The sequence below is a fragment of the Ailuropoda melanoleuca genome, chromosome 6 (genome assembly GCF_002007445.2).
Source record: "Ailuropoda melanoleuca isolate Jingjing chromosome 6, ASM200744v2, whole genome shotgun sequence".
Lineage (NCBI taxonomy): Eukaryota > Metazoa > Chordata > Mammalia > Carnivora > Ursidae > Ailuropoda > Ailuropoda melanoleuca.
This window is the reverse complement of record NC_048223.1, coordinates 37,813,979-37,827,909: the sequence shown is the minus strand read 5'-3', so window position 1 is coordinate 37,827,909 and position 13,931 is coordinate 37,813,979. Positions and strand designations below refer to the sequence as shown.

General features: G+C 50.0%; 1 protein-coding gene across 1 annotated transcript; it reads left to right on the top strand.

The window, feature by feature from the left end:
* The first annotated feature begins 9,824 nt into the window (after positions 1-9,824).
* Positions 9,825-11,581, top strand: LOC117802794 (integrin alpha-9-like). Its single transcript, XM_034663553.1, has 3 exons — positions 9,825-9,832; positions 9,908-10,035; positions 11,239-11,581. Exons 1-3 carry the CDS (start codon positions 9,825-9,827, stop codon positions 11,490-11,492), a joined length of 390 nt encoding a protein of 129 aa, XP_034519444.1. The 3' UTR covers positions 11,493-11,581.
* The last annotated feature ends 2,350 nt before the right edge of the window (positions 11,582-13,931 follow it).

The window sequence follows — 13,931 nt, the reverse complement described above, 5'->3', positions numbered from 1 at the left end:
AGCAGAAGGAAGGGTTTTATCATGACCTTCCTTTTTTTTTTTTTTTTTTTTTTTTGGCCAGAGGGAACCTTAGAAAGTGAAAGTGAATCCAAGATTGGGAAAAATCTAGAATCTTTGAAACCACAGGCCCACTGGGTCCCCAGTTTCTGCTTTGTGGGAGAGCAGAAAGGTCTTCTGTTGTGAGTTTCAGTTCACGGCTGAAGCAACATGGTGGCAGCAGCCAGGCCCACTGAGTACTCAGTGTGTGTCGAGTACTGTTCTACATGCTTTAGATGCATTAGCTCATTTAATGTCCCTGAGTCTCAGATGCTTGTCGTTCTCTCCCCGTTCACCAAGGGGAACACTGACACACACAGGTGTTGCTTGTCCAGGTTACGGCCAAAGTGGCAGAGCTGGGGCCTATGCCTTTGCTTCTCACAGAGTCAGGAATCTGAATTTGGGGCTTCAAGGCAACCAAGCATCTGTCTTGTGAGGTTCTGTCCTGCCTGGCTTTGCTGGAAAAGTTTTGGAATTATTGTAGTGGTAGCTTCTCCGTGGGGTTCTCATTACTCATGCGTGACCCACTGGCCACCTATGGGGGAGTACTGGGGTTCTGCTTTCCAGAGACTCTTGATCACCAAGTGAACGGGGACCCAGAGATTCTGCCAGGGATATTTGTAGGGCCCGCTCTCACACCACATCTGTGTGAGGGTAAGACAGAAGTGTCCTAGGAAAGACGGCACATTCTAGGATATTCCATGTATCCATCCTAAACTCTCTGGGCTGCTTCACCCCCATTTAAGAAACTCTGTATTTGGAGAGGGGTTGGGGAAGGTAGCTGTGGTGGCCAGTGTTCAAGACTCACCCCTGGATTTGTAACTTTATTAAAGAAAGCCGCGCAGTCAGACTTTCTGCACCAGTGGCCAATGTGTGAGAGAGGATGCTTTATGTCCCCCAAAACCTGAACCTAAAAAACACAAAACCAACTTTGTCCATGTCCACGCAGCCCTTGGTGTGTGTAAGCCCAGGTGGCCTCTCCTACCCTGTCCTGACTAGCTGGTGTTCCGATGCTGCAATGTGTACAAACCCTAGAGCAAAACCGACATTGTGCAGGATATTCCAAAACGTGGGGCTGCACCTCTTACCCACCACCATAGGTCCTAGGGCGTGGATGTTCCAGACTCAGAAAGTGGGTTTCTTCCTGGCTCTGCCTTCATTGTGGCCCCTGATTTCCCAGCAACAACCAAACCCATGGTTTCTATGCCTTGAAAGGGGGGCTGCGGAGTTGCATGAGTGCACGGTGGCCATGAGGGTGGGTTTCAAGGTCAGCCCTGCCCCCATTTAGCTGTTTCAGTCTCAGGGTCATTTGTAGGGCTTTCAGTCCCTTCAGCTATTTGAGTTTTGTTCAGCTCTCTGGAAAAGAGGAATAATAAAGAGTTTCTCCCTCATCGCCTTCCTGCCTTAAATGAGGTGATGTCTGCAAAGCGTGGAAGACCACCTCCAGCACATAGGAAACCCTTGATAAATACCAGTAGTTCTTTTTATTGTTACTTTGATCTGGTGTTGAGAACGAATGGTCATCTTCCTCCTGACTTGAGATGCTGAAAGAGTGCTTTCAGTACATTTGTTGATGCCTTGATTCATTTATCAAAATCGGAGTGTCCATACTCAATACAGAAATGAATGAGGTAGTCCTGTGTAAGATGCACTCATTATGTGCAGTCTCTAAAATTTTGGTCATGCTCTGTATAAATCTGCATTTTTGTATATTCATTTACATCCTACCTGCTTCCAGAAAGGCTCTGACATGGCTCCTTTAATTGCAGACCCCTGGGATTGTACATCCCAGAACTTTGCATGCTGCTGTCTTCTCTCAGCAGGTGGGAGGCCGCCCCTGTTGTGGGGAGCTCTGGCCCCCATCCTGGGCTCCACATAAGTCTGAGAGGTATGTCTGTAGTTCTAAGGTTGGGGTGGTGGTGAGAATTTTAGTCAAAAAGGATAAAGGTAAAAGTATTGACCTGTTCTTCTCAGAGAAGAAAATTATCACAAGAAAGCAGCAGGAGACGGCTTCTACTCCTATCTCGCAGAGGTCTGTAGCTTGCCTGTCTTGGATTTTAGTGTTTACTTGATGCTCTCAGGTGGGGGAGGGGAGCGCTGGCCCTTTCACCATGCCTCCTTCTCCAGCTGCCGCTTCTCGGTGCACCTGCCAAGACCCGAGGCCCTGGCCAGGGCAGCAGCCTCTGAGGACACTTCAGTCCCTGACAGAGCCACCAGCAGGCTGATGCCTCTCCAAGGAGGGGGACCCTGCCTGTGCTGCTGCTCTTTCCCAGCTGGGCATGGAAGCCACCTGCTTCATTCTCTGACTCAGCATTGGGATTGTACCCCTCTCCCCCCCTTTCTTCACTCCAACCTAAGGTTCCCAGAATAAAAGTATTATCGCCAGCCCTTTGTGAGTACTTTCTGTGTGCAGAGCTGTCACTCAGATGCAGGAGGGCTACTATGAGGCACAGAAGCCAAAGCCAAAGTCTCCCAGCAAGTAGATTGTGGATTTGTAACTGGACCCAGGTGAAGTTGACTTAATGCTTGTCTGGCCGTTCTCAGGGTCAGCCTTGCTGCTGTCCCCTCCCCCATCAAGCCCCTGTCCAAGGTATCCATTTCCTAAGGAGGAAGAAAAAGTGCCCAGATTCTTTTTTCCAGGAGCATTTCTGTGGGGCCTTGGCAGATGTAAACTCCGACCCATTCTCAAAAGTCAGGCCGTCCTGGATGCACCTCCCTCCCCCAACACTTTGCTATTTGCCATTTGTTTTTGGGCCTCATTGCTGTGCTGGGAAGGGGACTGTGCCTTTGTATTATCTTGTAAGGATGAGGGAAGTCCTGAGTGGCCAGAGGATTGCCCAAGGTCATGGAGCTGGAGACGAGGTGGCACATTCTTCACGGCTGTTTCCGCCACCCCACCCTGCCTCTCCCATATCAGGGCCCTCAGTAGAAGTTTGTGGTTCTGGGTGGCAGTAGGATTCCTTTGGGGGAAGGAAAGGAGACCAGGGAGCTGGAGAACCAGCAGCAGCAGTTCTCAGCTCAGAGCAAGGTCAGTGGGCTGGACTCAGGAGTGATTGGTGGACAGTGGGGGTGCCACAGCCCAGTTCCCTTCAGAAGGCGCCTGTCCTACCTTCATGATACATCTGTTTTCTGTTACCACAGTGTTGCTGTGTAACACACTACCCTAAGACTTGGTGGCCTAAACCAATCACCGTTTCTTAGCTCACGAATCTGTAGTTGGCAGTTTAGGCTGGGTTCAGCTGGATGGCTCTTCTCTCAGCTCATGCATGTGTCTGCTGTCAGCTTCTGGGTGGGCTCGCTGGCCGGCTGGTCTAGGATGGCTTCAATTGGGATGGCTCATCTCCAAGTGTCTTTCATCCCCCAGCAGCATGGGCTTGTGGTGGCTGGGCAGGGTGCCAAGAGAGCAATCAGAAGCACGTATGGTCTCTTGAAGCCAAAGCTGGGAAGTCAAACCACGTCCCCTCTGTCACATTCGGTTGGCCAATGCAAGTTACAGAGCTTGCCCACGTTCAAGGGGTGGGGGGGAAACAGACTCTACCCCCTGATGGAAGAAGCTGTAAAGCCCCATTGAGAAGGGCACGGATACAGGAAGGATGGAGAAACATGGCTACTTTTGCCGTCTGCTGCTGGTGGTGAAAGTGTCCTAGCCATTCCTGGATTTCTGTGAGCTTGGCTGAGGGTCTGAATAAATTCTTGGTTCTGAGGAGCTCCTGGCAGTTCCCGCCAAGAGGGGGAGCAGGGACGAGTTGGGTGCTAGGGTGTTTGGCCTACTCCCTAACATTCTCACCTTTCATTGAGCACCAACTTTGTACCAAGCACCGTGCTAGGTACTTTATAAACACTATCTTAAACCTTGCAAGAACCCTTACTAGATACATTTTAATTCTCCCTATTTTACAGAGGAAGAAACCTGAGACCCAGAGTGGTTAAGCTACGTCACCTGAGATAGTTTTTTATCAGGGTTGCGGCAGAACTCAAACCCTGTGTTAGCCCTGTGCTTCTTTTTTTTTTTTTTAAACTATTTCTTTTTTTTTAGATTTTATTTATTTATTCGACAGAGATAGAGACAGCCAGCGAGAGAGGGAACACAAGCTGGGGGAGTGGGAGAGGAAGGAGCAGGCTCATAGCAGAGGAGCCTGACGTGGGGCTCGATCCTGTAACGCCGGGATCACGCCCTGAGCCGAAGGCAGACGCTTAACCGCTGTGCCACCCAGGCGCCCCTAGCCCTGTGCTGNCGATCCTGTAACGCCGGGATCACGCCCTGAGCCGAAGGCAGACGCTTAACCGCTGTGCCACCCAGACGCCCCTAGCCCTGTGCTTGCCACCCAGACGCCCCTAGCCCTGTGCTTCTTACACTTTACTCCCTGAGTGACTTGCCCGCAAAGCTTAGAATTCAAGGGGAACTATTAGTTTAAAACCCCTAAAATGCAGCTATTATCCCCTGGTTTGAGTCAGAGCCTCAGTTTCCCCAACTGTAAAAAGAGGAGCTTCTGAGTCCTCTCAGTTCTCCAGCTCCAGTTGGCAAGCCCTGGCCCCAGAGAGTGTCTCCTCTCTGGGAGTGAAGGGTTCCATGCAGTCAGAGGTGGCTCCCTGGCACCAACCAGCCCTCTCTCTGTTCAAGTCTTGGCTATTTTTTGCCCAGTAAGGAAGGTGGAGTGATTCCTGGGATTTCTGGGCAGTGTGGTGGGACACGCAGTGATTGAATTCCACTCATGTCACCGATACGTGGGGCCCTGGGGAAGCTTTAGTGTTGGGTTCCAATGCAGGAAAGCAAACATAATGCATTTAAGGTGGCCAGTGCCCAGTTGCCATCCTCGATCTCACTGTAATTGCACCCTCAGGAACCACGGCTGTGGTATTTGTGGGTAAGGAGGGAGCCTTCCCAGGGAGGCAGCTCGGTCTTTTTCTGTCACCCGCTAGCCAGGGAATTTACCTGCTGTTTGATCTCCTGATTTGAGGGATCAGTTCAGAGCAGAGGGGTGGTGGGAATGGAGCCTTTATAGCCAGCTTGACCCAAGGAGGTGGCCGTGCTGGAAAAATAGAGGGTGTTTCAGCTGCCGCAAGAGCAGGGGGTTTGGAGGACTGGAAAGAGGACGCCCTTGACATGGTTGAAATCGGAGCTCTGCTGCTTCCCAGTGGTGTAACCCACCATCTCTGAGTTTTACCCTCAGTTTTGCCCTCAAGAAGCTTCCCGACAGGGTTACCTTGAGCGAGAGAGCAGACCACCCTTGAGCGTAACTGCTGGTGGCAGAGGAACAGATGCGCCCCCATCTCCAGATAGCTGTGTGAACCACTCATTAAGAGAGGCAAACTTCCGTGCCAGCAGCGTACATGTTTTGGAAAAGCAAAAAGGTGATCGATATTCAGCCTGATGTGGGAAGATAAAGGGCTTCTTTCTATTCTAAACCCCTGTCCTTCGGCATGACGGACATTTCCAGTCAAAGTTCTAACCTGGGAGCCACTTGCAGAGCCTCATGACGGCTTTTTCTGGCAAGATCACATGTGGTGGCTGGCAGCAGGTGGCTGCTCGCTCCACACTTGTTGGCTCCCGTTTTCTGCTTTCTGGCTGCTGTGGGGTGAGCAGAATAGGGGGGTGGCACTGCCTTCGACTGGCAGGGTGCATGTTGCCATGTGGCACCTCACCGTGCTTTGTGGGCTCTGGCACGTCCCATGACTGCCGTTGGCCCTCTGTTTCTCCATCTGTAAAATGGGGATCATAGTGCCTTCCATAGGATTGCTCTGAAGATTAAATGCAATTCTGCCTTTAAGGAGCCTCGTCCAGCACCTGCACACTCCAAGTGCCCGATATACCCTGGTTGTCCTTGTAATTAGAAAGGTAGAGTTATGAATTAATGAGAGGACTCTAAAATGTCTTTGAAGTGTGAGTGCATCTTTAACTGGGGCTAGGATAGGAGGAGAGCCACACTTCTCAAGGGCCATCTGTTCATACAGGCTCCGAATGGAACACGATGATTTGTAATCAGCGGAGGTGGTTATATCGTGCTTCTTAGACAATACGTCAGCCAGAGAGCTGGTTAAGGTGTGCGTTCTGATTTAGCAGGCTGAGACCTGAGATTCTGCATTTCCATCAAGCTCCCAGATGTTCTCCAGGCTGCCGGTCTGAGGACCACACTTGAAGTAGCCCGCAAAGGTGAGAATCAGCCTGATGATTTATTGACAGGAGCCTGTTGGTGGGGACACTCGGGCCCTTTCATATGGTAACTGTACAAAGGAAGGAAACATCTCAGTGTCTTGTCAAGGGTAGTGGGGAAGATTTGGGGGGATCTTTGAAGTGCCGGGCTGTCTCTTTATAACTCAGAGACTAATGAGAGAAAAGGCAGTTGGCATCTTTGTGGTGGTTTGTCCTGCACTCTGGGCGGTTGCACGCTCTCCGTCTCTTGGGATTGGCCTGGCGGAGAGCCAGCGGAGCTAACTTCAGAAGAGACGGGCTCATCGGCTGGCCTGCGGCAGCAGTCTTGCTGGCAGGAGGCCTAGGTAAAGAACAGCGCCAGGCTGCGGAGGAAGCCACAGCGTTCTGTAAACACCGAGACACAAGCTCGTGCTCCACCATGCAGCCCCAGTGAGTGCATACGTGTGTACGCATACCCCCTTCTCTCGTGCTGCATTTCCCATCACAGAGGATTTGGGAGAAGCCTTCCCATCTGACCAGCTGATGCAGAGTAGGACCCAGAGCGTTGTCATCTGCACTTGCTCAGCCATTGGTGGAACCCCTGAGTACCTTGGGTTTGGAAGGGAAAACCAATTCAGTGGATCCTTTTCCTACCTTAGATTTTAATATAAACTTCGCCCCTCTCGGTCTCAGCTCTAGGCTGGAAGAAGCAGCACCTGGGTTTCAGCCCTCTGGGGTCCCCTCCTGTGATAACCCATGAGCCTGGGTCGGTGAATTTGGCACAGTGGCACTGTCAGGATCAGGGTTCCAGTGCCATTTGGGGGGTTGGGATAGAGAAACAGCTTGTTTCTTGCAGCCATTTCCCTTCCTTGGTACGCGAATAATTCTCCCCTTTGTCTAATTTTTATAATGTTTGCAAAATGAATTGCAAGTGGCATTTATTCACTGTGCTAATGTAAATTTGGAGTTTGTGGGAACTTTTGGACCCAGCCCCGTCCCACTGGGGTTTTCGAGTGCAGGAGGCATTTTCTGTTCCTCAGCTCCTACAACCTGACATGTGGAAAGGCCGTGGATGTTTCGGCAGTTAGACATGTCAAACTGCTAATTCTTCTCACCTGTGAAAACATAACTGGCATTATCGAGAGCAACCGTTGGCTTGCCCTGGTGGCTCTGAAGCTCAGCCCCAAAAGCCAGGGGGGATATTGATTCCTTCATGTGGCTTTCTTTTCACTGGAGTTTCGTTTTGCGTGTCATCATGCATTTGAGTTAGAGCAGCCAAGAGCCAGCCGAACTGCCCTGGTGTGGTCCGTGTGGGAAAGTGCTTGCTAAGATTTCCGAAGGCTGTGGGTTCCAGTCCCGTGGCTACCTGGGGATTCTGCAGCTGGGGCCCAACGTGGGAAGGCCACAGGAGTGGGAGCTGCCACCAAGCACCTGGACCGGCAGCTTCCTGGGGTGTGACCGAGGGGCCGCAGGGAAGCTTCGGAGCCCGTGCCTCTCAGACCCTGCACAGAATCAAGTACACACTCTCGAGACCGACCTGGAAAGAAAGACTTCAGTAAGGGTTTCCCTGGCTCCACAGTGATTTCCTCAGAGATCCTTTCTGTGCTGGGCATTGAGGGATTGGGCTCGGAAGCAGCGGGAATTAAGGCAGGACCCACACGCCTTCTGGTGAACCTGATACCACGTCTCTGAGCCAGAGTAGTATGGCTGTTCAACCTGTGCTGCGGGTCCATCTGAGGGTCCCAGACTTCTGTTGTCTGGCATCTAGGTCTCCACTCCTTTCAGCCAGGGTGCTGGGGAGGGAGCAGTGTCACTCTGTGGCTAGGGTGGGGGTGAAGGTCATGATCCCAAGGTGAAGGTGGCTTTCAGGACGAAGTGGGGGTACCTGGGCCGGCTTTCCACATCTCTGGGGAGGCTGTCCGGGGTTTTTCTAAGCTCTGCTAGATCGCTTTTCCACAGACACATAGTGGATAACGCATTCTATTGCAAGGCCAGTGGGGGTATACTTCACAATGTGCCTGGTACCTTTTGAGGTGAACTGCATCTCCTTTCCAGGCTGCCAGACAGAAGGAGTGGCTCATGTTCTCCTTGAGCAGTGGCTTGGAATTTTCTACTCTTTGGACACAGGTGTAGATCTTGTTCAAAGTTTCACCTTACGAGGCCTTTTCCACGTGGCTTGTGGCTCAGCACACTCTGTGCCTGATTCGTACTGGTCAGTATCCTTCACTATAGCTCTGCGCTTGACGGCTGTCTGGAAGCAATACGTAAAAATGTAGGGCAGAAGTGTTTTTGTAACATCAGTAGGGGTGCTTGTTGCCAGTCCCATGTTCTGTGTCCACACAGCCCTGAGCGTGTCTCTTCTGTCATCTTAGTGTTCTTGCTCTTGTCGTCTGGTGGGGAGGGACCCTGCGGGCAGAGCTCATCCCCTCAGCAGCCTCCTGTCCAAGATGAAGGATGCAGAGCTTTGTTCTTGTCCCGTTTGGACGTGCACTCTCCTGCCTCTGGTTGGCGTGGGGGTAGAGGATGGTTTATAATCCTACCTTCCTGCTATTTCTTTCCCATTTCCCAGTAAATATACATGCTTTGTGGTGGGGGGCAAGGGGAAGAGGGGGACATAGAAGAGAAATGGCAGCTCTAATTTCCGACTTTTTATTAATTTTTTAATTTTTTTTACCGAAGTATCACACACATCCGGAACAGTGCCTATGTCATGTCCACAATTCAAGGAATTATCAATCTGTGTAGACACTACTCAGATTGCCAACAGAACATCATAAGCACCCCCGGTAGCCCCCTCTCCCTAGCTGCAGCCCCCCTTGCTCCTCCCCAGGGGTAACCCATAGCGGCAGTTAAGTCCCAGCTGCTTCGGACTTCAGTTAAATGGAATCAGACAGGGAGTGCCTGTCGGGCCTGACGTCTTGCTCGGTGCTGTATTTGTCAGAGTCATCGTGTGGCCGCAGTTGCGCGCTCATTCATTTTCACTGCTGTGTACGACGCTGCTGTTTCTGGGCCACCATCTACTGTCCGTTCTGGCACGGGTGGACCTTTGAGTCTCCTCTAGTGTTCAGCCATGACATTTTCAGATGGGAACATTTTTGTGCGTGTCTCCTGGTAGACCCGCGTGTGCATCTCTGTGGGTATGTTCCCCGAAATGGGATCGCCGAGTCCTTAGGGAGGGCCTGTGTTCTGCTTTCTCAGGAACTGTTGGCTAGTTCCCTAAAGTGGTCGTAAGCATCTGCACTCCCACCAGCAGTGTATGAGGGTTCCAGTTCCTCCATATCCTTGCCAGCACTTAGCGTTTTCAGTCTTCTTGGTGTAACCTAGTAGGTGTGAAGTGGTATCTCACTTCGATTTCTCTGATGACTAATGTCGTTGGGCATCTTGTCATGTGTTTGTTGGCCATTTGGTTATCTTCTTTCCTCAAATATCTGGCCCACTATTCTGTTGGCTGTCTGTATTTTCCTTACTGATTTACAGGAGTTCTTTATATGGTCTAGATAGGAACCCTTTTTTGTATGTGTTCCCAGCCGTTCTTAGGCTTTAAGTGTGCCTGGAGAAAATCTGACAGGCTCCCTGCAGGAGGCTCTCCCCGCTGGGCCTCCTAGCACAGAATAATGCTGGGGTGTGGTTTCTCAGGGAGCGCTCTGGCAGCCCAGCCATGGCTGGGTAAGGATTTAACCATCACCCTCCTCTTTCCTGGTACTGGGTTGTGACAGAATGTTCTTTCTTCTTGATGTGCAGGGTCCTTGTGGGAGCACCAAAGGCAGAGTCCAAGTACAGCACTTCAGTGAAGTCCCCTGGCGCTGTGTTTAAGTGCCGTGTCCACACCAACCCTGACCGGAGATGCACCGAATTGGACATGGCTCGAGGTGGGTGGATGTCATTGCCAAGGTGGAGATGGGTTCTGTACCCTCACACTTCCTCTTTGTCTTCTCAGGGTGGCCTGATCATCCCCTCCCCTCCCCTCCCCTCATGTGTCGAGTTCCTATTACCACACAGAGATCTACTGGTGAACAAAGCAGAGGTCTTGCCCTCCTGGACCTTACAAATTGGTGGGCAGAGAGACATGAAAATGAATAGTTGAGTGCAAGAAGACCAGCGGGGAGGTGGGTAGTTGATCTGCACGTGATTGGAAAGATTCACAGTAGTTAGCTGGGCAGCTACGGGGGGCAGAACCTCCGAGCAGAGGAAAGCATGTGCCATTTTAAAGTACCAAGTGAGGACAGTGTAGCTGGAGTGCTGAGCAGGAGAGCGGAAGCAGAGGGGTTGACGGCGTGGGCTGGGGCTGCCTCACACAGGCCCCAGCAGGCTGGGGTAAGGTGTGAAGATTTTATGCTCTGCATGAAAGGGGAGACCGTTAAAATCAATCATAGGCTTTATATTTTAAGTAGGGAAAGATATGATGGATGGAGGTCTTAAAAAGCTTACTTCGGTCCAGTGGAAAATACATCATCCTTGGAATCGGGTGACTCTGCCTGGGTTCAGAGCCCAGCTCTGCCAATTACCAGTTGGGACTTAACTGGGAAAGTCCCATAGCCTCTTTGGCCTCAGTTGCCTTGCCTGTAAGGTCAGGACTAATATACCTTCAAAAGGTTAAGTCAGAGAGGTGATAACAGAGATCTGTGCTTGGCACATAGCGGTCCTCACTTCAGATCCTCACTTTCTCCAAAGTTCTTTCCCAGCGAGAGCTTCTAGTTGTATTTTTTTAAACAAAGAACTGTTCTGATATTCTTTCGCTGAAAGGGAGAGCAGTCTGCAGTGTTCTTTAGTGCTACTCAAAATGATGGGTTTGTGAACCGCTTGTTCCTGGTACGTGACAGATTACGGAGCTAGCTTCAGAACGTAAATCACCGCACCACTTCCTTCGCGAAGCAAGTCTTGTGATGAAAAAAATATTGGCTCAACTAAACAGCCAACAGGACATCGTGATGGGGTTGGTTTACACTTCGTTCCAAGTTCCTTAGTTTCTCACTGGCAGGTAACCAGCGTTTGGACCGTAGACCACCCTTTGTAAAGCAGCCAGCAGAACATTGTTTTTCAAAGCAAGTCTGGCTTTTCTCTTTCTCATCCAGGGAAGAGTCGGGGCATGCCGTGTGGAAAGACCTGCCGGGAAGACCGGGATGATGAGTGGATGGGGGTGAGCCTGGCCCGGCAGCCCAAGGCTGATGGCCTCGTGCTGGTAAGACCTCCTGGGGGTGCTGTGGGGAGGGGGCCGCGCTCTGAGGACAAACGACTCTGTGATCCCCTAGGCAGGCTGGATGGCACAGCGATGAGGGTATGGCCTCGAGGTCGCCTGCTCTGCACTACTGCTTGGACCAATGACTGATCTTTTTATTTTCTTTATCTGTCCGATGTTTAATGTCTGTTCCAGGGTGCAGAGATACAGTTGTTGGAACATGACAAAACGTGTGTGAAGGGTGCTTAGGAAATCTTGTTCATTGCATAAGATTTTTGTGAGTGTGTGTTTTTTGAGGTATACTCTGCATGAAATGCACAGAATTTAAGATTATAGTTTCAGTTTTGACCACGATACACTCCTGTGTAATCCCCCTGCCCCTATCGAATTATAGAATATTTCTGTCATCCCCAAAAATTCTCTTATGTTCCTTTCTTATCAGTTCCTCCTACCCCGAGGCAACCACTTAGTTATGGTTAGTATTACCGAGGATTGCTTTTTATATTTCTAGAACTTCCTATAAATGGAAACCTACCGTGTATGCTCTTTTGTGTAAGACTTCTTTCACTAAAAATACTTTTGAGATTAACCCGTGTTGTGTGTAACATTAGTTTATTCCTATTTATTCCTACATAGTATTATCTATTAGGAAATCCAGGTTATTTTTCATGCCTTACAGTTGACCTTTGAACAACATGGGTGGGAACTGCACGGGTCCTCTTATAGGTGGATTTTTTACAGCACTGTAAATATATTTTCTCTTCCATATATTTTCTTTTCTCTAGCTTACTTTATTGTAAGAATATAGTGTCTAGCATATATAACATACAAAGTATGTGTTAACTGACTATGTTCTTGATAAGGCTTCAGGTCAATAGACTATTAAGTCTTTGGGGAGTCAAAAGTTGTATTCAGATTTTCAAGTGCATGAGAGGTCGGTGCCCCTAACCACCACGTTGGCCGAGAGTCGACGATATTTGGGTCCCAAAGTGCATATGAGGTCCTCATGTTCATCAGGTGTTTTGAGGAGGAGCGAAGGAAAGTCTTTATCCTTGCGACTTGCGCTATCCTAGAGCTACACCATCTAATGAGGCTGCCAGCCACATGGAGTCAGTGCACTTTAAATTGATCTAAATTAAAAATTCAGTGTTTCAGTCACACTAGCCCCATTTCAAGCGATCAGTAGTAGCACCCAGCTCGTGGCTACTGAGTTGGACAGCACACAGAGAAAATATTTCCATCACTCCAGAAGATTTTATTGGACTCCACATAAAAAGGCATTTGTAACTGCCTCAGAAGTTTTGTCTACTTTTTTTCTTTTTCTTTTACTCTCTCCTATGACGGTAGAATGCTAAAGTACTTACCCAACCTGACGTGAAGAGCTTGGTGGGGTTTTCATACCCACACTCCTGCATCCCTGTTGCTAATACCGGAATGCTCCCTTGTGCCCCCCTCCTCTGAGATAACCAGTATTCTGACTTCATGGCCTTTTCTTTTCATTGGCTTTTCTTGGAAGCTCCATGAAGATTTTTTCTTATAAAAGCATAAGATCAAGGAGGGAAAATATTACCAGCTGCCATTCATTGAAGGCTTCCTTTGGGCCACATGCTGTAAATTTGAGGGTTTTACATATTTATATTTTATCCCCGGGGGAAATAGGTTTTCCGTACAGATCCAGGTGAAATGTCTCCTTCCCCTCTTTGAGGAGCCCACTTTTGTGTTAACCTTCTCCCTGGCAGAAGCTCTTCTTGTGAATTCGGCCTGCCTCCTCACCACAAATTTAGCATCTGCCCCTTGGTGGGCCCCTTGGGGAGGGAGGAAGCAGCTGGATGCTGTCACCAGCGTGGAGGGGCCTGCCTCCTGGAACCATTGTAGATCTGGTGAGGGCCTCCAACCCCGCTGTTTGTCTCCATGTCCAGCACTTTAATCACTGTTGCGGTTCTCCTGGACCATCTCCAAGCCTCGACATTCCTCCAGACATAGCGGCCTGACCCTGACCGGACAACGCAGCCCCAGGAGGGCTGGAAGGCTTGTCTGCTGTCCTCTGGAAAGGAGGGAAGAAGCTGATCCATCTCCAAATCAGGGTGGCCTGAGGTCGAAATTCAGACCAGAGGAGGGGGTGGTCTGGTGGTGACACAACCCACGAAATGTTTCCTCTCCCCGCAAAAGGATAACCTCTGTGTGGCCAAGAACTTGCTTCCAGAGGCTTCTATGTCACTGCAAATCAGTCTGAGGAGGGGGCCACCTCTGGGGACATGCACAGCGGTGAGGATCACGGGGACGGGTTAGCAAAGGAAGCCAAGAAGGCAGAGCTGGTGTGCAGTGGAGACGGTGCTATGATACGATAATCTGCTGTGATAATCTTGCTCTAATTCGTTACACGCAGAGCTATTTTTCTCGTGTTTTACACAATTACTGCTTCATCCATTCAGTGAGCCACCCCGTGGGTGCTGGAGAAGGAGGGGCACCCGACGGCATCCATTTTCCTCATGGCATTGACTGTGGTCAAAGACAATATAAAATTTACTGTCTTAACCATTTTTTTTAAAAAGATTTTATTTATCTGACAGAGAGAGAGAGAAAGAGAGC

What these genes read in the sequence shown, in the direction of transcription:
- LOC117802794 (XM_034663553.1), top strand. An exon ending in CGAATTGGACATGGCTCGAG is followed by an intron (nt 10,036 to 11,238) that starts GTGGGTGGATGT and finishes TTTCTCATCCAG; the next exon opens with GGAAGAGTCGGGGCATGCCG.